We start from the raw sequence: 27,375 nt of genomic DNA, 5'->3' as shown, positions 1-27,375 counted from the left end.
TGCAAAAAAAATTAAATTGATTTATTTTAATGCCAATTGGTTGCAATGAGTTTCTTTTCACTCAAATAATGCTTTAAATTAAAAAAAGAGTAAAAAATCAGAAAAAATTAAAAAAAAAAATAAAATTTTGAAAATTTCATTAGGCTCATTTTTGCACCAACTTTTGCCTATAACTCGGTCGGTATCCAACGGATCGCCAATCTTTAACTTGTGGCCGATAGATGGCATCATTGGCTACATTTTCTTCTTGGACGACAATGCCCTCAGATGTCTGTGCCAGAAGTTATCCGAGGAACCAAGTTCCTTACCCTGTTTGAGAAAATGTAAAATTTTCTTCATTTTTGCACCAAATTTTGCCTATAACTCGGTCGGTATCCAACGGATTGCCTATCTTTAACTTGTGGTCGATAGATGGCCCCAATGGCTACATTTTCTTCTTGGACGGCCATGCCTTCAGATGTCTGTGTCAGAAGTTATCCGAGGAACCAAGTTCTTTACCCTGTTTGAGAAAATGTAAAATTTTCTTCATTTTTGAGTAATTTAGCAAAATTTATAAATATGATATATTTTAATGCGAATTTTGTTGCAATAAGTTTCTTTTCACTTAAATAATGCTTAAAATTAAAAAAAGTATAAAAAATCAGAAAAAAAAATTTAAAAAATTTTCAACTCGAAAATTTCATAAGGGGTACCCCTTGCCATTTTTTTGAGAAATTTTGCAAAAAAATTAAATTGATTTATTTTAATGCCAATTGGTTGCAATGAGTTTCTTTTCACTCAAATAATGCTTTAAATTAAAAAAAGACTAAAAAATCAGAAAAAAAAATAAATAAAATTTTGAAAATTTCATTAGGCTCATTTTTGCACCAACTTTTGCCTATAACTCGGTCGGTTTCCAACGGATCGCCAATCTTTAACTTGTGGCCGATAGATGGCCCCAATGGCTACATTTTCTTCTTGGACGGCCATGCCTTCAGATGTCTGTGCCAGAAGTTATCCGAGGAACCAAGTTCCTTACCCTGTTTGAGAAAATGTAAAATTTTCCTCATTTTTGCACCAAATTTTGCCTATAACTCGGTCGGTATCCAACGGATCGCCAATCTTTAACTTGTGGTCGATAGATGGCCCCAATGGCTACATTTTCTTCTTGGACGACCATGCTCTCAGATGTCTGTGCCAGAAGTTATCCGAGGAACCAAGTTCCTTACCCTGTTTGAGAAAATGTAAAATTTTCCTCATTTTTGCACCAACTTTTGCCTATAACTCGGTCGGTATCCAACGGATCGCCAATCTTTAACTTGTGGCCGATAGATGGCCCCAATGGCTACATTTTCTTCTTGGACGACCATGCCCTCAGATGTCTGTGCCAGAAGTTATTCGAGAAACCAAGTTCCCTACCCTGTTTGAGAAAATGTAAAATTTTCTTCATTTTTGAGTAATTTAGCAAAATTTATAAATATGATATATTTTAATGCGAATTTTGTTGCAATAAGTTTCTTTTCACTTAAATAATGCTTTAAATTAGAAAAAGTATAAAAAATCAGAAAAAAAATTTTAAAAAATTTTCAACTCGAAAATTTCATAAGGGGTACCCCTTGCCATTTTTTTGAGAAATTTTGCAAAAAAAATTAAATTGATTTATTTTAATGCCAATTGGTTGCAATGAGTTTCTTTTCACTCAAATAATGCTTTAAATTAAAAAAGAGTAAAAAATCAGAAAAAATTTAAAAAAAAATAAAATTTTGAAAATTTCATTAGGCTCATTTTTGCACCAACTTTTGCCTATAACTCGGTCGGTATCACACGGATCGCCAATCTTTAACTTGTGGTCGATAGATGGCCCCAATGGCTACATTTTCTTCTTGGACGGCCATGCCTTCAGATGTCTGTGCCAGAAGTTATCCGAGGAACCAAGTTCCTTACCCTGTTTGAGAAAATGTAAAATTTTCCTCATTTTTGCACCAACTTTTGCCTATAACTCGGTCGGTATCCAACGGATTGCCAATCTTTAACTTGTGGTCGATAGATGGCCCCAATGGCTACATTTTCTTCTTGGACGACCATGCTCTCAGATGTCTGTGCCAGAAGTTATCCGAGGAACCAAGTTCCTTACCCTGTTTGAGAAAATGTAAAATTTTCCTCATTTTTGCACCAACTTTTGCCTATAACTCGGTCGGTATCCAACGGATCGCCAATCTTTAACTTGTGGCCGATAGATAGCATCATTGGCTACATTTTCTTCTTGGACGACAATGCCCTCAGATGTCTGTGCCAGAAGTTATCCGAGGAACCAAGTTCCTTACCCTGTTTGAGAAAATGTAAAATTTTCTTCATTTTTGCACCAAATTTTGCCTATAACTCGGTCGGTATCCAACGGATTGCCTATCTTTAACTTGTGGTCGATAGATGGCCCCAATGGCTACATTTTCTTCTTGGACGGCCATGCCTTCAGATGTCTGTGTCAGAAGATATCCGAGGAACCAAGTTCTTTACCCTGTTTGAGAAAATGTAAAATTTTCTTCATTTTTGAGTAATTTAGCAAAATTTATAAATATGATATATTTTAATGCGAATTTTGTTGCAATAAGTTTCTTTTCACTTAAATAATGCTTTAAATTAAAAAAAGTATAAAAAATCAGAAAAAAAAATTTAAAAAATTTTCAACTCGAAAATTTCATAAGGGGTACCCCTTGCCATTTTTTTGAGAAATTTTGCAAAAAAAATTAAATTGATTTATTTTAATGCCAATTGGTTGCAATGAGTTTCTTTTCACTCAAATAATGCTTTAATTTAAAAAAAGACTAAAAAATCAGAAAAAAATAAAAAAAAAATAAAATTTTGAAAATTTCATTAGGCTCATTTTTGCACCAACTTTTGCCTATAACTCGGTCGGTTTCCAACGGATCGCCAATCTTTAACTTGTGGCCGATAGATGGCCCCAATGGCTACATTTTCTTCTTGGACGGCCATGCCTTCAGATGTCTGTGCCAGAAGTTATCCGAGGAACCAAGTTCCTTACCCTGTTTGAGAAAATGTAAAATTTTCCTCATTTTTGCACCAAATTTTGCCTATAACTCGGTCGGTATCCAACGGATCGCCAATCTTTAACTTGTGGTCGATAGATGGCCCCAATGGCTACATTTTTTTCTTGGACGACCATGCTCTCAGATGTCTGTGCCAGAAGTTATCCGAGGAACCAAGTTCCTTACCCTGTTTGAGAAAATGTAAAATTTTCCTCATTTTTGCACCAACTTTTGCCTATAACTCGGTCGGTATCCAACGGATCGCCAATCTTTAACTTGTGGTCGATAGATGGCCCCAATGGCTACATTTTCTTCTTGGACGGCCATGCCTTCAGATGTCTGTGCCAGAAGTTATCCGAGGAACCAAGTTCCTTACCCTGTTTGAGAAAATGTAAAATTTTCCTCATTTTTGCACCAACTTTTGCCTATAACTCGGTCGGTATCCAACGGATCGCCAATCTTTAACTTGTGGTCGATAGATGGCCTCAATGGCTACATTTTCTTCTTGGACGGCCATGCCTTCAGATGTCTGTGCCAGAAGTTATCCGAGGAACCAAGTTCCTTACCCTGTTTGAAGAAAATGTAAAATTTTCCTCATTTTTGCACCATTTTTTGCCTATAACTCGGTCGGTATCCAACGGATCGCCAATCTTTAACTTGTGGTCGATAGATGGCCCCAATGACTACATTTTCTTCTTGGTAGGCCATGCCCTCAGATGTCTGTGCCAGAAGTTATCCGAGGAACCAAGTTCCTTACCCTGTTTGAGAAAATGTAAAATTTTCCTCATTTTTGCACCAAATTTTGCCTATAACTCGGTCGGTATCCAACGGATTGCCTATCTTTAACTTGTGGTCGATAGATGGCCCCAATGGCTACATTTTCTTCTTGGACGGCCATGCCTTCAGATGTCTGTGCCAGAAGTTATCCGAGGAACCAAGTTCTTTACCCTGTTTGAGAAAATGTAAAGTTTTCTTCATTTTTGAGTAATTTAGCAAAATTTAATAATATGATATATTTTAATGCGAATTTTGTTGCAATAAGTTTCTTTTCACTTAAATAATGCTTTAAATTAAAAAAAGTATAAAAAATCAAAAAAAATTTTAAAAAATTTTCAACTCGAAAATTTCATAAGAGGTACCCCTTGCCATTTTTTTGAGAAATTTTGCAAAAAAATTAAATTGATTTATTTTAATGCCAATTGGTTGCAATGAGTTTCTTTTCACTCAAATAATGCTTTAAATTAAAAAAAGAGTAAAAAATCAGAAAAAAATTAAAAAAAAATAAAATTTTGAAAATTTCATTAAGCTCATTTTTGAATCAAGTTTTGCCTATAACTCGGTCGGTTTCCAACGGATCGCCAATCTTTAACTTGTGGCCGATAGATGGTCCCAATGGCTACATTTTCTTCTTGGACGGCCATGCCTTCAGATGTCTGTGCCAGAAGTTATCCGAGGAACCAAGTTCCTTACCCTGTTTGAGAAAATGTAAAATTTTCCTCATTTTTGCACCAAATTTTGCCTATAACTCGGTCGGTATCAAACGGATCGCCAATCTTTAACTTGTGGTCGATAGATGGCCCCAATGGCTACATTTTCTTCTTGGACGGCCATGCCTTCAGATGTCTGTGCCAGAAGTTATCCGAGGAACCAAGTTCCTTACCCTGTTTGAGAAAATGTAAAATTTTCCTCATTTTTGCACCAACTTTTGCCTATAACTCGGTCGGTATCCAACGGATCGCCAATCTTTAACTTGCGGTCGATAGATGGCCCCAATGGCTACATTTTCTTCTTGGACGACCATGCCCTCAGATGTCTGTGCCAGAAGTTATTCGAGAAACCAAGTTCCCTACCCTGTTTGAGAAAATGTAAAATTTTCTTCATTTTTGAGTAATTTAGCAAAATTTATAAATATGATATATTTTAATGCGAATTTTGTTGCAATAAGTTTCTTTTCACTTAAATAATGCTTTAAATTAAAAAAAGTATAAAAAATCAGAAAAAAAAATTAAAAAATTTTCAACTCGAAAATTTCATAAGGGGCACCCCTTGCCATTTTTTTGAGAAATTTTGCAAAAAAATTTAAATTGATTTATTTTAATACCAATTGGATGCAATGAGTTTCTTTTCACTCAAATAATGCTTTAAATTAAAAAAAGAGTAAAAAATCAGAAAAAATTAAAAAAAAAAAAAATTGAAAATTTCATTAAGCTCATTTTTGCCAAGTTTTGCCTATAACTCGGTCGGTTTCCAACGGATCGCCAATCTTTAACTTGTGGCCGATAGATGGTTCCACTGGCTACATTTTCTTCTTGGACGGCCATGCCTTCAGATGTCTGTGCCAGAAGTTATCCGAGGAACCAAGTTCCTTACCCTGTTTGAGAAAATGTAAAATTTTCCTCATTTTTGCACCAACTTTTGCCTATAACTCGGTCGGTATCCAACGGATCGCCAATCTTTAACTTGCGGTCGATAGATGGCCCCAATGGCTACATTTTCTTCTTGGACGGCCATGCCTTCAGATGTCTGTGCCAGAAGTTATCCGAGGAACCAAGTTCCTTACCCTGTTTGAAGAAAATGTAAAATTTTCCTCATTTTTGCACCAACTTTTGCCTATAACTCGGTCGGTATCCAACGGATTGCCTATCTTTAACTTGTGGTCGATAGATGGCCCCAATGGCTACATTTTTTTCTTGGACGGCCATGCCTTCAGATGTCTGTGCCAGAAGTTATCCGAGGAACCAAGTTCCTTACCCTGTTTGAGAAAATGTAAAATTTTCCTCATTTTTGCACCAAATTTTGCCTATAACTCGGTCGGTATCCAACGGATCGCCAATCTTTAACTTGCGGTCGATAGATGGCCCCAATGGCTACATTTTCTTCTTGGACGGCCATGCCTTCAGATGTCTGTGCCAGAAGTTATCCGAGGAACCAAGTTCTTTACCCTGTTTGAGAAAATGTAAAATTTTCTTCATTTTTGAGTAATTTAGCAAAATTTATAAATATGATATATTTTAATGCGAATTTTGTTGCAATAAGTTTCTTTTCACTTAAATAATGCTTTAAATTAAAAAAAGTATAAAAAATCAGAAAAAAAAATTTAAAAAATTTTCAACTCGAAAATTTCATAAGGGGTACCCCTTGCCATTTTTTTGAGAAATTTTGCAAAAAAATTTAAATTGATTTATTTTAATGCCAATTGGTTGCAATGAGTTTCTTTTCACTCAAATAATGCTTTAAATTAAAAAAGTCTAAAAAATCAGAAAAAATTTAAAAAAATATAAAAATTTGAAAATTTCATTAGGCTCATTTTTGCACCAACTTTGGCCTATAACTCGGTCGGTATCCAACGGATCGCCAATCTTTAACTTGTGGCCGATAGATGGCTCCAATGGCTACATTTTCTTCTTGGGCGGCCATGCCTTCAGATGTCTGTGCCAGAAGTTATCCGAGGAACCAAGTTCCTTACCCTGTTTGAGAAAATGTAAAATTTTCCTCATTTTTGCACCAACTTTTGCCTATAACTCGGTCGGTATCCAACGGATCGCCAATCTTTAACTTGTGGTCGATAGATGGCCCCAATGGCTACATTTTTTTCTTGGACGGCCATGCCTTCAGATGTCTGTGCCAGAAGTTATCCGAGGAACCAAGTTCCTTACCCTGTTTGAGAAAATGTAAAATTTTCCTCATTTTTGCACCAACTTTTGCCTATAACTCGGTCGGTATCCAACGGATCGCCAATCTTTAACTTGCGGTCGATAGATGGTCCCAATGGCTACATTTTCTTCTTGGACGACCATGCCCTCAGATGTCTGTGCCAGAAGTTATTCGAGAAACCAAGTTCCCTACCCTGTTTGAGAAAATGTAAAATTTTCTTCATTTTTGAGTAATTTAGCAAAATTTATAAATATGATATATTTTAATGCGAATTTTGTTGCAATAAGTTTCTTTTCACTTAAATAATGCTTTAAATTAAAAAAAGTATAAAAAATCAGAAAAAAAAATTAAAAAATTTTCAACTCGAAAATTTCATAAGGGGCACCCCTTGCCATTTTTTTGAGAAATTTTGCAAAAAAATTTAAATTGATTTATTTTAATACCAATTGGATGCAATGAGTTTCTTTTCACTCAAATAATGCTTTAAATTAAAAAAAGAGTAAAAAATCAGAAAAAATTAAAAAAAAAAAAAATTGAAAATTTCATTAAGCTCATTTTTGCCAAGTTTTGCCTATAACTCGGTCGGTTTCCAACGGATCGCCAATCTTTAACTTGTGGCCGATAGATGGTTCCACTGGCTACATTTTCTTCTTGGACGGCCATGCCTTCAGATGTCTGTGCCAGAAGTTATCCGAGGAACCAAGTTCCTTACCCTGTTTGAGAAAATGTAAAATTTTCCTCATTTTTGCACCAACTTTTGCCTATAACTCGGTCGGTATCCAACGGATCGCCAATCTTTAACTTGCGGTCGATAGATGGCCCCAATGGCTACATTTTCTTCTTGGACGGCCATGCCTTCAGATGTCTGTGCCAGAAGTTATCCGAGGAACCAAGTTCCTTACCCTGTTTGAAGAAAATGTAAAATTTTCCTCATTTTTGCACCAACTTTTGCCTATAACTCGGTCGGTATCCAACGGATTGCCTATCTTTAACTTGTGGTCGATAGATGGCCCCAATGGCTACATTTTTTTCTTGGACGGCCATGCCTTCAGATGTCTGTGCCAGAAGTTATCCGAGGAACCAAGTTCCTTACCCTGTTTGAGAAAATGTAAAATTTTCCTCATTTTTGCACCAAATTTTGCCTATAACTCGGTCGGTATCCAACGGATCGCCAATCTTTAACTTGCGGTCGATAGATGGCCCCAATGGCTACATTTTCTTCTTGGACGGCCATGCCTTCAGATGTCTGTGCCAGAAGTTATCCGAGGAACCAAGTTCTTTACCCTGTTTGAGAAAATGTAAAATTTTCTTCATTTTTGAGTAATTTAGCAAAATTTATAAATATGATATATTTTAATGCGAATTTTGTTGCAATAAGTTTCTTTTCACTTAAATAATGCTTTAAATTAAAAAAAGTATAAAAAATCAGAAAAAAAAATTTAAAAAATTTTCAACTCGAAAATTTCATAAGGGGTACCCCTTGCCATTTTTTTGAGAAATTTTGCAAAAAAATTTAAATTGATTTATTTTAATGCCAATTGGTTGCAATGAGTTTCTTTTCACTCAAATAATGCTTTAAATTAAAAAAGTCTAAAAAATCAGAAAAAATTTAAAAAAATATAAAAATTTGAAAATTTCATTAGGCTCATTTTTGCACCAACTTTGGCCTATAACTCGGTCGGTATCCAACGGATCGCCAATCTTTAACTTGTGGCCGATAGATGGCTCCAATGGCTACATTTTCTTCTTGGGCGGCCATGCCTTCAGATGTCTGTGCCAGAAGTTATCCGAGGAACCAAGTTCCTTACCCTGTTTGAGAAAATGTAAAATTTTCCTCATTTTTGCACCAACTTTTGCCTATAACTCGGTCGGTATCCAACGGATCGCCAATCTTTAACTTGTGGTCGATAGATGGCCCCAATGGCTACATTTTTTTCTTGGACGGCCATGCCTTCAGATGTCTGTGCCAGAAGTTATCCGAGGAACCAAGTTCCTTACCCTGTTTGAGAAAATGTAAAATTTTCCTCATTTTTGCACCAAATTTTGCCTATAACTCGGTCGGTATCCAACGGATCGCCAATCTTTAACTTGTGGCCGATAGATGGCATCATTGGCTACATTTTCTGCTTGGACGGCCATGCCCTCAGATGTCTGTGCCAGAAGTTATCTGAGGAACCATGTTCCTTACCCTGTTTGAGAAATGTAAAATTTTCTTCATTTTTGAGTAATTTAGCAAAATTTATAAATATGATATATTTTAATGCGAATTTTGTTGCAATAAGTTTCTTTTCACTTAAATAATGCTTTAAATTAAAAAAAGTATAAAAAATCAGAAAAAAAATTTTAAAAAATTTTCAACTCGAAAATTTCATAAGGGGTACCCCTTGCCATTTTTTTGAGAAATTTTGCAAAAAAAATTAAATTGATTTATTTTAATGCCAATTGGTTGCAATGAGTTTCTTTTCACTCAAATAACGCTTTAAATTAAAAAAAGACTAAAAAATCAGAAAAAATTTAAAAAAAAATAAAATTTTGAAAATTTCATTAGGCTCATTTTTGCACCAACTTTTGCCTATAACTCAGTCGGTATCCAACGGATCGCCAATCTTTAACTTGTGGTCGATAGATGGTCCCAATGGCTACATTTTCTTCTTGGACGGCCATGCCTTCAGATGTCTGTGCCAGAAGTTATCCGAGGAACCAAGTTCCTTACCCTGTTTGAGAAAATGTAAAATTTTCCTCATTTTTGTACCAAATTTTGTCTATAACTCGGTCGGTATCCAACGGATCGCCAATCTTTAACTTGTGGCCGATAGATGGCATCATTGGCTACATTTTCTTCTTGGACGGCCATGCCCTCAGATGTCTGTGCCAGAAGTTATCCGAGGAACCATGTTCCTTACCCTGTTTGAGAAAATGTAAAATTTTCTTCATTTTTGCACCAAATTTGGCCTATAACTCGGTCGGTATCCAACGGATCGCCAATCTTTAACTTGTGTTCGATAGATGGCCCCAATGGCTACATTTTCTTCTTGGACGGCCATGCCTTCAGATGTCTGTTGCAGAAGTTATGCGAGGAACCAAGTTCCTTACCCTGTTTGAGAAAATGTAAAATTTTCCTCATTTTTCTGCAATTCAGCAAAATTTTTAAATGTAATTTATTTTATTGCGAATTTGTTGCAATAAGTTTCTTTTTACTCAAATAATGCTTTAAATTAAAAAGAGAATAAAAAATCAGAAAAAAATTTCAAAAAAATTTTCCACTCGAAAATTTCATAAAAAAATGCAAAAAAAATAAAATTGATTTATTTTAATGCCAATTTGTTCAAAAAAGTTTGTTTTCACTCAAATAATGCTTTAAATAAATATAAGAATAAAAAATCCTAAAAAAACAAAAAAATTGAAAATTTTCCTAAGGCTGTAGCCGTTGATTTTTTTTTTTGAGAAATTTATCACAATTTAAAAATTGATTTATTTTAATTCGAATTTTTTGATATAAGTTTGTTTTTATTCAAATGATTGCTGCATTGTTAATGAATTTATTACTGTTCGCAAACGCGAGAATTGCTTAGCATGTAGTGACGGGGTTAAACCGTTACTGTAGCAAAGACACAAACCAACGAAGCTGCGAACGAATGAATGCAACCAAGTTTCACAATGTGATCTTTACGATTTTTGATATTTGTTTATTTTGGTTTTATTTCAGGTGTTTCAACAAAAAAAAGTTGGTAAAACTGCACTATTTACCATATTTTGCAAGTGATTTCATTATTTAATAAATATTGCACAATTGTATGTATGCCGATGTGAAATATTTCAGGAAGCTTTCCTCTTAAAATCTTTCGATTAATGTTATAACTCATTGGATTGTAATAATTTATAAAATAATGCATTATCATTCAATTTACTGAACCATGTATAAGGTTAAATTTTAAGTTTGTTTCATAGTCATATCATGTTTCCTTCAGAACATGTTCTAAAGTTATTTGTATTTGGTATGTGGTTCTGAAATATTTCGTTCAATTGAAAGCTTTACGTTTTTGGCTTGGCTACAAGGATCAAACCATTTTTAGATTGATTTCGTGTAATTTCTGTTGAATTTCGAACGGTTAAAGTTTTTATATAAGTTTTCTGTATTAACAGTGAAACTATTGGAGTTTGTATGGCTATTTTGTTGTATGACTTTTAAATCTTGCATTTAGTATGAACTGCAAAAATAATTTAAACACAAACTATCTACTGAGTGTAGATGTTTGTAAGGCAATCGAAGAATTCTAGGGAGTATCAATGTATCTTAGGCATTCAAGAGTCAAATAAATGCTTAAAACGCTTGGTAATTCTGTTAATATAAAGTACACAAAATATTGTGGTACTCCACATTTGTTTGGAGCTATCAAATGCAAACGTCGACCGCAGCATCTAGGCTAGGGCTATAGGCTTCAGTTCAACCTCTGGCAATAAAGCATAATCCCATCCTGAGAAGATTTTGATTGCCAATGATGCCAACGTCGTAGAAAGTGCACGTCTTATATGATATTTATTACAAAATCCAAAATCCGTCAATATGTGCACAGCAATATCAAGCCAAAGAAGTAGAGTCAAATTGATAAGAATAACTTTCAAATAATTTTTTTTTTTCGTGCAAAACCTTACAGAGGCATTCCAAAATATTTTTTTAATTAAATTAACAACTGCATTTCGCATGCTAATTGTCCAATCTATACACAAATAAGCGTGGCATATCCATTTAAAATGGAGGCCTTAAACTTCCCATCAAAGGTCCCCTGCTCCCTAAATTGCTCATTTACATTCGAAATGGAAAACTATTGCTAAAATTGTTCAATAAATAAAGACGATGAAAATGGGGTAAGAGGAAAGTTTTTCAATCACACTTTTAGCGGGTTTGCAATTTTCGAAGAGAAATCAAAGAAGAACGGAAAGAACATGTAAGTTCAGTTGATGGTGAAAGTCCCAATCTAGAACACTAGATTTATATGCTAATGTGTGGATTTTATATGTGGAAAGAGATTGCCTTTATGTGGAATATGTGTGCGATCTTAAGATAAGTTTTATTACTTTAATTAAACTATAAAAAAATTTCCGTGTGAGGCGTAACAATTGTTTCCCAGAGACTTCAAACATTATTGGCCCTCTTTTGTTGCTAAAGTGCTCGTGTTGCTGTAACGCACCCAAAACTGTGTGCGTGCAATTGGGAAATAAAACCATATAGCAATATCTACATCGTGTTGAGAAGCAATGGCAGAAAAGCAAATAAAGCTTCAACGTGTTGGAGTAAAAGGGTAATAGGTGAGTTTCGACCTGTAGCATGGTACAGCGTAACACAGGTAACATCTGGCCAACGTTTCTAGATGGTATGCATGCCCAGTTCTCATTCAACGTGCTCTGGGGCAACGTGGAACATTGACCGATCTTGGCCGAACAGGAGTGTGTTGTGTTGCAGATTACCGTAAGAAGAAGGATATTCATCCATGGGGATGGTAGGGCAAGATTGTATCGAACCAGATGGTTCAGCAATATATGCTGTGTATGGAATAATATTGAAGTGCGCTGTTCAGCCAAATGTTCAATTTCGATACCGAAATAGACCTCGTATTGTAATGGGGAAAGGTAAAGTTGTTTCCTTTTTTTTTACTATCTTCCGAGCTCAATCATACATCCGAAGTTTGTCGACGATTTGATGAAGATTGCCGTTGTTTTCAAAATACATTGATTGTAGACGGATTATATACTTCAAATCGTACTTCAACTAGCAAATGGGATAATCAACCAGAATCCCACAGCATCGTGCTGAGGAACAGAATTAATGGTTTCATTTTGAATCGCTCTCCATTAGGCTGATGCAGTGCTTTCGTCAGTGTGTGTGTGTTACCGCTTACAAGGTTCGACCTTCCCAACTTGGCCGGTTGAAGCCGGCTGTTGAAGTACTTGGAAAATTTATGCGCTTCCCAGTCGAATGCATTTTAAAAGCCGTTTATGTGGATTCCTTTCTGGAGAAACCCTTTTTGAACGAGTCGGTTTGCGAAAGGTATAAGTATGGTGAATGGTAGAACACTGTATACTGGGTGTGAAAATGGAAAGCTTTGTCTCACTCACTGGACAAACAAGAAATTACACTCTGTCACAAAAGAATTGGGAAAAAAAGTTCAAGTATTTATTCAATTATTGAAATTTATATTTTTTCTTTCCAAAATAGGCTCCATTAAAAATAATACACATATGCTATATTTTCTTGAAAAGTCATCGAAACATTTTGGCTAAGCCTTTGAAGATATCGCCTTCAGTTCCTTTAGCGAATTCGTCTTGGTCACCTAAATTGACTCGAAGAAAGCGTTGAGTCGTGTAGGGCCTAAGGTGAGGAAAGGTCTAACCTTCGCGATGTATGCACCTAGAACGGTCCGAACCTCAACAGTTGGCCAAAACAGTGTTCACAAAATGGAGGCTTGTCAGACGGTGCATTGTCATGTTGCAAGGATCCATGGGATATCCTTCCACAAATCAGGTTATTTTTAATTCTCAAATGTTGCAAAAGTTTGCAAATAATAGTCCTTATTTACTGTAGAACCAATTTGGATCGAACCATCTTTTCGAATTTCTGAACCTTTCTTATCCGTTGAAGATGATGGACAACAACGCTGTATGCCTTAGCTTTATACGCTGTAGTCCACCAAGTGATGGAAAAATAAAAAGAATTCCGTAGAAAGTGACGCGTAAAGGTGGAATATTACTCTCGGTACTTTTGTAGCAAGAATGTATGTTAGGTTATGTTAGATTTTTTTTATTAAGATTTCATAATTAATTTTCTTATATCACTTAGTTTTAATTTTATCGTAGATAAAGTTTTGCATCAATCAAAATCTGCTTTATTCAGTTCAGAGTGATTTTTTTTACAAATGATCATCCAATAAAGCCAATGCATGCAGAACCATCTGTTGAGCGTGTCGTTTCCTTAACTGTTTGCACGATGAAAACATTCATTGTTCTCCTAGGGACAAACGCGAGTATGCACATAAACACAATAAGACAAATCACAAATTCATGAAAGCATCGTACCCGGTAGGTTGTATTATTCAACAGCACTAAACCCGGTCCGTGTCCCCGTGTTTCCCTTGTGTTTGCAGGGACAATGTGCATTGGCCACCGATAAAATTTGGCATTTTTGCTAAACATACACACTCGCACACAGGGTAACGTGATGTAACGGACACCGTATGCAGACGGTGCATAGAAATGCATAAATGATGTCATTGTGGCAGTTTGAACAGTTGAACACTGCATTTTAGATGCAGTCCCGGCAGCATCTAAAATTAAAAACCCCCAAACATGCAACACATTTCCCCGTTTTCTATTACACAGGCTTTCGCGCTCTCTCTCTCTATCTGCTGACAATTATACAATGCCGGTGTAGACGATTTGCCGTAGTGCACGATCTGCAATTGACGTGTAAATAAACAACGAAATTTATCCGGTCTCGCTATCGGCGCGCAATGGCAAAGATGTAGCTTGTCGCTTGTCAGATGTCGCAATAAAGATTCAAATTACCGCGCAATGGAATTGTACAAATGTTCGTTCGGCTGTATTGGCCAGCCAGTGTACCGGTTGCCCCAATATGGAAGACCACTGTACAAATACCAGTTTGCTGCAGTTCCGTTCGAGCGTCCGGACGGTGGGACAGTGGGTCTGGGTAAAAGCATTCGAAGCTTTTAACAAACATGAAGCTTAACATTGCAGATCGAATGGAGTCAGTTGATATTAAAAACAATATATTTTTTTGTATCAAATTTTGAAATTATTTATAAAATTATGTGGTTGATTTATTAAATTTTAATATCTTGTGTTACAAATAGAATTGACTAGACGGAATAGAGTATGTTCAGGATAGTTAACATTTGTTAAATAGATCGTGATGTCAACTCTTCATTCAGGATCTATTTGGGAGTAAATTTTGGAAAATACCTCTTAGTTACAGGGATGTCAAACATATCTTATATCCATAAGAACTTCTTCTTGGCTTAACGACCTTAGATGTCATGACGGTCATTGATGGCTTACTAGACACCTTTTTACAGAGGAGCCGGAAGTACAGGGGAGGGGGGGATCGGTTGGGAGTGGGTGGCGGTCCGAATGGGATCGAACCTAGTTTTGTGCTTAATGAATTTCATGAAAGTCAAGTGGACGTAATTTATACCGACTTTAAAGTAGCCTTTGACAGTTTGCCCCATGTTCTATTTTTAGCAAAACTCGCGAAACTTAGACTTTGGAAGTCCAATTCTATCTTGGTTGAGATTCTTTTGAAACTTGAGAAAACTCGCGAAACTTAGACTTTGGAAGTCCAATTCTATCTTGGTTGAGATTCTTTCTCTCAAAGCGATCTTATACAGTTAGATTGGACAACTCGTTATCTTCGTCATTTGTGGGCTTGTTTGGTGTCTCTCAGGGAAGTGCACTTAGTCCTATTCTTTTCTCCCTTTTTATCAATGACTACATCAATGTTTTTCCAATTGATGGAGATCTCCTTTACGCTGACGATATAAAAATCTTTCTTCCCGTGTCCTCGTCCTCCGATTGTCGATCGCTCCAGAGTTTTGTAAACATTTTCTCTGTGTGGTGTTTGTATAATGGGTTGGTGCTCTGTACACCTAAATGTTGTGTTATCGCTTTCGGGAGACCTGCTGCTGCCCGGCTGTCTTGGGATTATTACCTATGCGGTACCCAAATAAGCAGGGAACCCACTGTGAAAGATCTTGGGGTTTGGGTGGATGAGGGTCTCTCGTTCGCTACTCACATTAACCATGTGATCAATAAAGCGAACAGAGCGCTAGGCCTCATTATGCGCATGTCTTCGGAAATTTGCGATCCTCTTTGTCTTAAGGCACTGTAATGTTGCTGGGTTCGGTCCGTTTTTGATTATGCCGGCGTCGTGTGGACTTCAGCTGGAGGTACTGCTATGCAGAGACTAGAGAGAGTTCAGAGGAAATCTACGCGCTTCGCAGTACGTAGATGTCCTCACTGTTACTCCGATGCTGTTCACTGTTACTGTTGCTGGGTTTAATAGAAATTGAATAACGCTATTGGCAAGCGCAATTCTACTTCATTGCCTGCATCTTTTCCGCCGATATCGATGTTCCTTCCCTATTATCTTCCTTGCCACTGTATGTACCCTCTCGCAGACTTCGCGACAGGCCTCCCATCTTTATTCCAACCCGCCGTTCGGTTTTTGTCCAGAATGATCCCTGGTTAAGAGCATGCGCCTCTTTTAACAGAGACCATCACCTGTTCGATTTCAACGTTCCCATTTCACACTTCCGCACTCGCCTCCTTAATAATTCCGCTTTCTCCTTATAACCAATCTTGCTTCCTCTCACAACAACTTCCATATTCCATTCTTCCTCCTTCCCTAGTTTTTAAGAACCATTGTGAAACCCATGCGGCAGACGATTTGAATAATAAATAAATAATAAAAGACTTTCTCATATGAGTTTTCAGAGAAAAGTCATTCTAAACATGAGTCGAGTCTCAAAAAATAAAAAATCCTCAAAGATTCATGAATCTCTAAGGAATTTAACGCCTGTTTCTAGTTTTTATGGGTTAAGAAATCAGTGTTACTAAGAGAGCCTCAATTACTGGCATTTCTTGACTTTAATTACCGGTATCGAGATAGTCAGTAACAGATGTATTATATTTTATTTATTTGCCATGCTTTCATGTCCAAAATATAAGGCCACAAGAGCTCTAATATTGTAGAGCAACACATTTCATTTCAAGCATCGGTAGATCGCCAATCTCTTTACTGGATTGGAACGAAGTGAGTTCCTCTTTGAGTTGCTGTTGAAAATATGCTGTTCAACTTCCGCAACCACCGTCACGGAATTTTGTTCTCCAAACATTCTCGGATGGATCGTAGGAGTTTCAGCCGGCGGATATACTTTCGGAATTCAGGATTTATTTTTATTTAGGTGTATCCTCAGGATGATAAAGGCATCTGGCAGTGGTAAAAATTCATAATGCGTTATTTCAGACTACATTCTGCAGCTGAGTTAACGTTTGAGCTACGGATGACACAGAGTAACATCAACCATGATAGTAGAATCTATCAACAAGAGGAACAGAGGGTACTGTAGAAGAGTCAAGATCAATAAGTAACTGATATTGTAATAGAGTAAAATGAAACCAATTAAAATGAAACCAAAACTGCAAATAAAATATTTACCATTTCCTGAAAGCTAAAGCACATGGAATGAGGAATCGGTTAGAGTAGGTTTAGGAATTATTTGTAAGATTAGGTACTTTCATGTTAATGAACGTGCACATTTCAAAATATATCTACATGAGTTTGACACATGGGTAGGTTACATTAAGAAATGCTGAGAAATGAGAATGTACACATGTCGACAATAAGTAGACTGGTTCGACAGTCCTGTAGAAGGAGTAGGGCCTAAGAGAGAGAGAGAGATTACAGCTAGCAGCCACCAGACGGCGCTCTGGCTTAGTTAACGATCCTCTCTTAAGAGAAAAATATTGCGTTGGAACAAAAGAATTGATGGTAGAACCAAGTACAGATAAGCGATAAATGTAAACTTTGGCGTATTATGGGCAGGAATCGACGACAATGTGTGCCGATAAATAAGAAAGATGGGCAATGAGAAGGGCATTAGCTTTCGTACCGGATGGAAATATAGTCGTCATAAATCGATTGTTTAAAGTGTGAACAGAATCAGAACAGAATCAATCATCATTCACGTTATCATTTGCGAATCTGCTACATTGAAACGTTTATTTATTATTCGAAGAAGAAAAAACAACGTTCCATGACGTTTGTTTGACATTACTGGACCTTATAGATTAGCTGGAAATCCTTGTTGAAAAGAAAAGCTGTTGAACCGACAACCATAACCAGGCAGCTGTTACGTGGCTTAGTGGTCACCATCGTGCCTGTTTGCGTTGAAAAATCTACGGTCATTTTGCTATGAGTTAGGAAAATTCCAGTACGGTGCTCAAACAGTTATACATAACAAACAAAAAAAGACTTTCAAAGTGTTCTAATCTTTATCTTATCTTATTGCATCCCTTTCTCAAAGCATCGTATGCAAATTCCAATGCATGTTGACGTCCAACGCTGGTATCGTGCTGCGCTCATTGTCCCCATAAAATGGTGGCAGTACATATGACAGCGGATGAGCGACAATTGCTCGGTTGAAAATGTCAGCTTAGCATATAGCAGCACGGTACGTGTGATGATGGACAAAGCGGTACGCATACACATGACAGGCATAGCGAAAGCGTACGCCATCCCGGAACGATTCTACACGCTCGGTAGCATGCTGTTAGCGACGAGCAAAAAGTGTGATTTGTTTGATTATAATTTTTCCCCCGTTCGATTTCATGTTTGCTTTTAATTTTAACATAACGAACATGTCAAACTAGTAGCGTCAAACAGTAGCGTCAGCCCGTTTGCGGTATGCAAAAGCAACGTCGTACGGGCACTCTATCGCGGTGCCAGTGTTGGAAAAGAACATCCAGAGCGTAGATTGTGCGGTGGAATAGATAGGCACTGGTGGTGGATTTGTAAGAAATGGGAAAAGTTAAATTGGAATATTGAAAGGAAAAGAAATACGCCTTTGCTGCAGATAAGTGAAGTAGCGATGCTTTGCGGTGTAGCACATTTTAATTTAAATGGTAAAATTCTCTAATTGTCATCGCAAGCTCGTTGCGAAAAGACACAAGGCACGTGCCATTTATGGAGGTTTGTTATCAAAAAGGCACTCCAGGATACGGGCCTTCTGCTTATGAATCGTTCACCAAAGAACCATGATGGATGGTAGGCTTCGGCACAGCACAATCATAAAGTGCCCAACCAAAAAAAGGAAAGTTTTAGTGGAAAGATGTCTCATCGAGCGGGAGACATGATTGGGCTGAGAATGTTGCAAATGATTTTAATTAAATACCCCAAGATCTAGACCATTCCGGTATGAGTAACGAGTGAACACTATGACCCAAAGTAACGTTTTTCATTGCAAACAGTGAAAGGTTGAGCTAATTGTGCCACCAGGTGTGCTTCGAAAAGGTTATGTCATGATAGTTTACAAAATGGTACTATAGTCGCCATTAGCAATGTGGCACACGGTGTGAAATGGTAAACGAGGCTTTTTGTACTAGGTATATGAAGGAGTTAATATTTTATTTAAAATTCAAGCGAATTAGAAAATTTCATACCTACAGAAACCTAACTTACAATTTCTCAGATACGGTAACCAATGTAATATAATATAATATAAATATGTAACTGTGAAACAATATAGTTTGAGATTCAAGGGATAACTAAGGTTATAGTGATATTCATCCATCGATGTTGTCGATATCAGATACGTTAGGTTGTTCCATTCCGGAACGTAATCTCTTACACCATATTGGTGTCTGAGGTACTGGCAATACATATGCAAGGATGAAGTGTATGATGTGTAGATGAAGTGTAAAAAAAAGAAAAAAAAATCTGAAGAATTTCGAAAGGATGAAAGGTTTCAGCCGCGTATTCACGTATTCAGTTCACGACCGAATTCCAACTAAAGAGTCTCACAAAAGTTCACTATACACGCGCATGACTAGCTCTTATACAATCACATTATTTTTTTTTCTAATTTATGTTTATAATATGCCTGAAAAAAAAACAAAATGTAATCTCCCGAGTATCCGAAAGCCAAAGCCGAGAGATAATCATTTACACATTTAGTATATCTCACATTCTTGTATAATATAACTCTCTTTCTTAACACCATGAGGCCCTTGCCTCATTAAAAGTAATATTCAACCCTTATTCTGCGCTCTAACGGCTTCAAGACCTGTTGCAGGAATTCTCTAAACCGCTCACGGTCTAGCGTCGTCCATTAGCCCGGGCCGTCTGGTTGACTGTCTGGTGGATCAACCCCATCACTCCATCTCACCCAAGTTTTACCAAGCTTGCCCTGTACGCGTAAACGACCTAAAAGGACTTCGCGGAGTGGGTTGTACGGTACCATTCGAATGACATGACCAGCGCACCAGAAACCGGCTGGCGAGTCTGATTCCCTATTCCATGGTAAGCTCATCGCATAACTCATAGAGCTTGTCATTCTAGCGGCTTCTCTATTGTCCTCAAGGTTAAGGAAAACTGTAAGAAAAACGAATACCTTGTCTTTGACGACAGAAAAGCTGTGCAAACGAACCTGGTTTGCTCTTCGAGACCAATAGCGGTGTATGTCGAGTCCCATAGCGGCGATTCCATGCGGCGTGCCATGAAGGGTAGTAGAGCGATACCCTTTTCAATGGCATGATGAACAACCTTCTATTTCTGATTCACATCTGGTTTGTTTTAGTTTATTGCTAGTGTGAAACTGAACGGTCTCCCGTGACCTCTCTCGTCACTCACACACTTATGCGCGAGCAGGCTCATACACAAAGGTCCAGGCCTGTAACAATGCACAAACATTGGTTTGCCCGATTACGTGGTAAAAGTAATTACATATATGTTATGGTAGGTCAACAACAATTTGATTATAATTTCTTTCGCTTCTTCACGCCCCACACACACATAATCAGTCTACTTAAGTGTTAAATTTATGCACGAGATTTTATTTAATCAAACCCGAACGTGAATCAAAGCCGAAACCATAGTAATCGGTTTCCATTCACGTGCTTACATTAACATCACATCTGTGTGGACGTTATTGTTTAATTTGCGGGCTTTCCCCAGAGATAAGCGAACGAGCGGTGGTTCGAGTCGATCGCCATTGAGAATGCAGTCTCAGTTCTATTCACTATCAGCTACACACAGGATCGTGCAATCTGGCAGCATGTTGTGGTACGTGCGACTGGTGGTAATGATTACTTTGTTCGGTGCTAGCTGGGGGTAAGTTTGGTTCTAGTGCGAGTACGTTCATAGTGTTGCAATTTTTATGTGCGTTCAACTTCCAGGGTGCTGGTGGTGGGTCCGACATTTGTGCACTCCAACCAAGCGTACAAGTTAGTGATCAGCAACTACGAGCAGAATGTAAGCAAGGTGGATCTAGAGTTGCTCCTGGAAGCACAAGACGAAAGCGGAAAGAATGTGTTTTCCTTCCCGAAGCAAATTGATGTGCGGCGTGATGCGTTTCGTACCATCATATTTGATGTGAGAATAATGTATATTTTTAAAAAATGAATGAACGGATCTTTTAAAACGCAATGACATTTTTGTGTCCAACGAAAATCTCTACTTTAGATTCCATACATCTCTTCTTCAACTAAGCTTATTAAGCTGACGATCGATGGACGACGTGGATTTAGCTTTCACAAGGAAGTGCCACTTGATTTTCTTGCAAAACCGACATTCGGTTTAATACAGATCGATAAGCCGGTGTTCAAACCAGGCGATACGGTTCAATTTCGTGTGATTGTGTTGGATACCGAGTTGAAACCTTCTACACGGGTCAAAACAGTTCAAGTGATGATCCATGATTCTCAAAACAATGTGGTTCGGAAGTGGTCCTCGGCAAGATTGTACGCCGGAGTGTTTGAGAATAACCTTCAAATTGCACCAACTCCAATGCTCGGTATATGGAACATCTCGGTATTGGTCGACGGAGAAGTACTCGTGTCCAAGACATTCGAGGTGAAGGAGTATGTGTTGTCCTCGTTTGACGTAGAGGTGGTACCAACCGTTATTCCTCTGGAGGAGCACCAAAGTTTGAGTCTGACGATAGCAGCCCACTATCACTTCGGAAAACCAGTGAAAGGGCGTGTCAAGGTGGAGCTGTACTTGGAGGACGATAAGCGAGATCAGGTGAAAGAGTTCGAAATGTCCGGGATGGGACAGGTCACGCTCCGTTTCAATGAAGAACTAGAATTGTTTCACGATCAACAAGATGTGACTGTAAAGACGACCTTTAGCGAGCAGTTTACGGGTACAACTTGCGCCTTGATACGTTACGACTTCATACGAAATAAACCTAAACTCTTCTATTTTAGGGCGAACTGCGATGAAAGAGCAAAAAATTTCCGTTTACAAACATTTGTACCGCGCAACGATGGAAAAGGATAGTGCACTGTTTCGTGCTGGTATTATTTTCAAGTGCAAACTGAAGTTAACCTATCACGATGGTTTACCAGTCAAGAATGTTCCTATGTTGGTGATAGTAGAAGGAGAGGACGTCGACAACGAAAAAGTGTATGTAACCGATAACAAAGGTGCAATCAAGCTAGAGATGCGTCCAACGGAGGCGACCCAGGAAATGACAATAAGAGTAAGAAGGTGTTTGGTTCTGTTATGAAGCTTCACTAATGTTTAACTCATTGCATTTTTATAGTTGGAAGACAACACAAGCCAGTTCTCATTTCACGAAGTAATTAAAAAAGCCGCAACAGACACGTTCATAAAACTAAACCTGGTCTCATCGCAAGTATCAACAAAACGGCAATCCAGGTTATTCATGGAATCGAATTCATTTGGAACGTTCTTATTTCAGAGTTAAAATAAACCAACCGATCAGAATGTTGGTGACGTGCAACACAAAGATGACATTTTACTACTACTATGTAGTGTCCAAGGGCACCATCTTGTACGGAAACATTAAGCGAGTAAGTGGACTTACCAAAGATTACTTAACGATTGATGCAACCGAAGGAATGTTGCCGAAAGCGACAATTTTGGTTGCTACCATAACCAACGCCATGATGGTAACCGACACGTTTGAAGTGGATTTAAATCAGTTAAGCAACAAAGTGAGTAAACAGCTTTTTATTTAAATTAAAATTGGTTTAACACGCTATATGTATTCTAATCTTGTTTTAGCTGGAAATAAGAATGGAGAACACAGCGGTTAAACCAGGTCACGAGATCGAACTTCAGCTGTATGGACGACCGAATGCGCATGTTTGGCTCGCTGCGTATGATAAAGGTCTACTTCAATTCAACAACAAGCATGACCTATTTTGGAAGGATGTGATCGAAGCGTTTGACAACTTCCATGCCGTCAAAGAGGATGAATATGATGTTTTTCATGTAAGATGTTACTGCAAAATGTTCTGCTTGTTGCTGTTGTACAGTTAGTTTTTAATTCCAGAGTATAGGCTTGTTCGCCAAAATGTCTGGAGAAGCTCGGATAGAAACGACAAACACTGCATCTATGCGCTTTGGAGGTAATTATATGAAACCTACGTCAACGATGGTTCCGTATCGCACAAACTTCCAAGAATCGTGGTTATGGCAGAATGTGACCATTGGAACATCTGGAAAGCGCAACATGATCGAAATGGTGCCAGATTCGACCACATCCTGGTATTTGACGGGATTCTCGATTGATCCAGTGTACGGTTTGGGAATCATCAAAAAGCCCATCCAGTTCACAACGATCCAACCGTTTTACATTGTGGATAGTCTTCCGTACTCCATTAAACGAGGTGAAGTGATCGCGTTACAGTTTACACTGTTTAACAATCTTGAAAGAGAGTATACCGCTGATGTGACGCTTTACAGTGTGGCTAATCAGACGGAATTCATTGGACAACCTGTGGAAGGTGAGTGTCGTTGAACTCTTGAAGTATTTTGTGAGAGTACTTTATCATTTTTCTTACAGATATCAGCTACACCAAATCCGTAAGCGTTCCTCCGAGGGTTGGTGTACCGATCTCATTTCTGGCGAAAGCGCGAAAGCTCGGAGAGATGGCGGTACGCGTGAAGACAACGATCAAAGCCAGAATCGGACAAGAATCGGACGCACTGGAAAAAGTGATCCGAGTCATGCCAGAAAGTTTGGTACAGAATAAGATGGAATCTCGGTTCTTCGCTTTCAATACACACACCAGTCAAACCTTTCCCATTAATTTAGACTTAGACAAAAAAGCCGAGCATGGTTCGAAAAAGCTTAGGTTTCGGCTGAATCGTAAGTAAAACGAAAAAAAACAACACATTTTTCAATTATTATACTGTTAAAATTGCTCGTTTCTGGTTGCTTTTTAGCCAGTTTGCTCACAACTGTTATCAACAACTTGGGAAATCTGCTAGACATTCCATCTGGTAGTGGGGAACAGAATATGATTCACTTTGTACCAAACATTGTTGTTCTCGACTATTTACATGCTATTGGTTCGAAGGAACAGAATCTCATCGATAAAGCTACCAGTTTGTTACGCCAAGGGTACCAAAATCAGATGCGTTATCGTCAGACAGATGGATCATTTGGTGTGTGGCAAAATAAAGGTGGCAGCGTCTTCCTTACCGCTTTCGTCGCAAAATCGATGCAAACTGCGTCGAAATATATAACCGAAGTTGATGTAGCGATGGTCGAAAAGACATATGATTGGCTTGCTTCGAAGCAACACAGCTCGGGAAGATTCGATGAGGTTGGTGCTGTGATTCATCAAGAAATGCAAGGCGGTCTACGAAATGGCATTGCACTGACATCGTACGTGTTGACAGCGCTTCTAGAGAACGAGAAAGCTAAAGAAAAGCACGCGGCAGTGATCCAAAAGGCAATGAGTTATCTAAGTTCGAACTTGGAAGACATCCAAAACCCTTACGATCTGTCCATTGCGACCTACACATTGATGTTGTACGGACATGAAAAGAAGACTACAACATTAGACAAGCTCATCGGTCTTTCTACTCCCAGAAATGACGGTAACGATTTGGAACGGTACTGGAACTCGACCAACAGCATAGAGACGACCGCATATGCGTTGTTGTCATTTGTATTAGCGGGGAAATATGAGGACGGTATTCCAGTGATGCGATGGCTAGTGAATCAACGCTATGTTACCGGAAGCTTCCCACGCACTCAGGACACCTTCGTAGGACTGAAGGCACTGACAAAGTTGGCGGAAAAAATTTCTCCCTTGCGGAACGACTACACCATACAGCTTAATTTTAAACATCGTATGTCAACAAAATTGCCAACCAAACATTTTCGCATAAGCTCGCAAGACATCAATATTACCGACTTCGAGGACATACCGCAGGAGACAAAGTCTCTGGAGATCACTGTTGGAGGAATCGGATTCGGATTGTTGCAGGTGATCTATCAGTACAGTTTAAATCTCGTGGACTTCGAGCACCGATTTCACCTGACTGTAACGAAACTGAGTTCTGACTACGAGCTGCGGCTGAAGGTATGTACAAGCTTCATTCCAGAATTGACGGATCAGCGTTCGAACTTGGCGCATATTGAGGTTGCTTTCCCTAGTGGATATGTTGTCGATCAGAATCCGATCAGCGAGCAGACTTCCTTCAATCCGATACAGGTGAGATGATCTTTGAAAATGAAAAAAAAGCATGACCTCTAACCAATGCAATCATTTACAGCACACTGACATTAGGTACGGAGGTACATCGGTTGTTGTGTATTATAATAATATGGGCACCGAACGGAACTGCTTCACCGTGACGGCTTACAGACGGTTTAGAGTGGCCCTGAAGCGTCCAGCATATGTGGTTGTGTACGATTCGGTCAATGAAAGTGAGTTTGTTAGATCGATATACTTGTTGTACAGCACTAAATATTGTTTCAATAATTATTTTTTTATTATTTTTATTTTAGATTGGAATGCCATTAAGTTGTACGAAGTGGATAAACAGGAGGTTTGCGACATATGCGACGAAACCGATTGTTCCAAGTACTGTTAAAAAAGATGAACCTAACTGTTTCAAACTTAAAACGAACTACAAAAAGAAAGTGACGTCTATGGTAAACCAAGAAGTAATGTTGAAGTTGATAGTTTGGGGTATGTGTGACCTTCATAAAACCTACGAGAACTAAATTAAACTAAATTATTGACACAACGATACTTCGATACAAGTGTGAATAAAAGGTATCTACGCCTGATTAGTCAATTGGAATATTCGGACTGGTCTTTCCTAGAGGGAAACCCTGATGTTGATCAAGCGCTGGAATTATTCAATCGAATCTTCCTAGAACACCTAGCTACCTGCTTCCCTGTACAACCTACTCGACATAAACCCTCTTGGTCTAATAACATCTTGCCGACGCAAGAAGTGAAACAAATCTTGATGCTATCGATTCTATCGTAGAAATAGGACGCAACATTCTAGGCTAATATTCGCACATAACGTCTACAGAAGCTACAATAGACTATCCCATCCGTGCTATTTTGTTCGTGTACGTTCTTCCCTCTCTAGAAACCCGAATTGTTTCTGCTGTTTTCTCCTATCATGACCTCAGATAGTCTGAAAGAGAAAGGCAACCTATTTGCCGAACGATGTAAGGAGTGCCTTCACCAGGAACGTGTACACTTCCGTTTGATATTGATATTGACATGCGATTCCGTACTACGTGTCATGCAGCAGGCTAAAGCCTCCTTCAACGCTGGGCCTGATGGAATTCCAACCGCAATGCTTGTCAAATGTCGTGAAATAATTGCTATGGCACTCGAACTGAGACTATTCCTTCCTGTTCGTTCCTTCCTGACTGTCTCTGATTGCAAAGATCCATTGACAGTTTCAAACCTTTTCACACAACTTTCCGCTACGACAGTTCGAATGATTGACAAAAGAGGGCGCTACTAACAGACCATATAAAACAGGGATTACGAGGAAAAGAGGGATCAGTTGGCTCGGTGGCTAGGTGGTCAGTTTCATTAGATTTATGTTGACAGTTGATGGGTTGCAGGGGCATCAATATCAATGCAGCAATTTCTCCTCATCATTTCCATTTCCCATTAACTTGGTTCTGATAGTAAGCCTTCCAAATGGTATATCTATGGCACTATGAAGGTACTAGAAAATGTCAAAAGAATATTATTAATATGGCGACCATAGCGTCTTAGTTAGCCAGGACAGAAACAAGCAGCAAAGCGGAACCTAAGAGTAAGCGCGCAAACTAGCCAAGTTGCTAGTCGAGGACGATCAGGAACGATCCTGGAAACAGGAGGACAACTAGTGCGAGGAGAAACGAGACAGATGGTTCAGGACATGAGTCAGCAAGGTATAAACGGTGGCATACCTGTACCAGAAACAGTTTCGTTCTAACCCCGAGAAGGAAGGAAGGAAGGAAGGAAGATAGTCAGTCAGCAGCCGACGCTGGAAGTAAGACTGCCAACCGGCCAACGATTGGTACAAGGAAGGGAGGAAGTTGTAAATAAAAAAATATTCCTCCCCGGGAACTCCTAAACTAACAATGACTATAATCTTATATAATTCCCTGAAATAAAAAAAAGATTAAGGATAATATTCCATCGTAATTTCGTAATCGTAATTTCACTACATCCTAGCCACACCCAGTCACACGAGCCCGATTGTTGTTAGAATACTGTATTCCGACAAATGTCAGCTGAAGTTAATAAAAGTATGAATTTAATCGTACCGTGTAGAGTTAAGGGCCGAAAAGCAGGACTAACTTTTTGGCGGTACGGTTTTCCATTTGCTGATAGAGTTTGAATTCAAAATCGCTAAAAGCTATGCCTACAAAATTACTACATTTTTTTTCCTTTGGCAAACAGTCGCTGTGTGCGATGTGTAACTAGAAACAGCTTTACTGGGGATCGATTTTTATAGCATTGTTTGTGACATCGTAAAGACACCTGGAAGACTTAATGTCGCTGACAACAACTTAAGTCTAACGTACCGTTGCAAGTTCAGAAAGTGCAGACTATGCGTTTTTTCCAAAATAATCTTCGAAAGACACCCATAATGGGGGACATAGGATTTTTACCCAGT

At 38.3% G+C, this 27,375-nt stretch overlaps 1 protein-coding gene across 1 annotated transcript; it reads left to right on the top strand.

Moving 5' to 3' along the window:
* Positions 1-19,340: 19,340 nt before the first annotated feature.
* LOC125769008 (CD109 antigen-like) lies at positions 19,341-27,081 on the top strand. The gene is made up of 12 exons (XM_049437371.1): positions 19,341-20,577; positions 20,643-20,838; positions 20,929-21,610; positions 21,675-21,949; positions 22,013-22,101; positions 22,172-22,427; positions 22,498-22,707; positions 22,769-23,222; positions 23,282-23,587; positions 23,665-24,944; positions 25,006-25,159; positions 25,241-27,081. The coding sequence occupies exons 1-12, from the start codon at positions 20,465-20,467 to the stop codon at positions 25,324-25,326; spliced, it is 4,101 nt and encodes a 1,366-aa protein (XP_049293328.1). The 5' UTR covers positions 19,341-20,464; the 3' UTR covers positions 25,327-27,081.
* The last annotated feature ends 294 nt before the right edge of the window (positions 27,082-27,375 follow it).

This window comes from Anopheles funestus, chromosome 3RL (genome assembly GCF_943734845.2).
Source record: "Anopheles funestus chromosome 3RL, idAnoFuneDA-416_04, whole genome shotgun sequence".
Taxonomy (NCBI): Eukaryota; Metazoa; Arthropoda; class Insecta; order Diptera; family Culicidae; genus Anopheles; species Anopheles funestus.
This window is presented reverse-complemented; position numbering and strand designations above follow the sequence as displayed.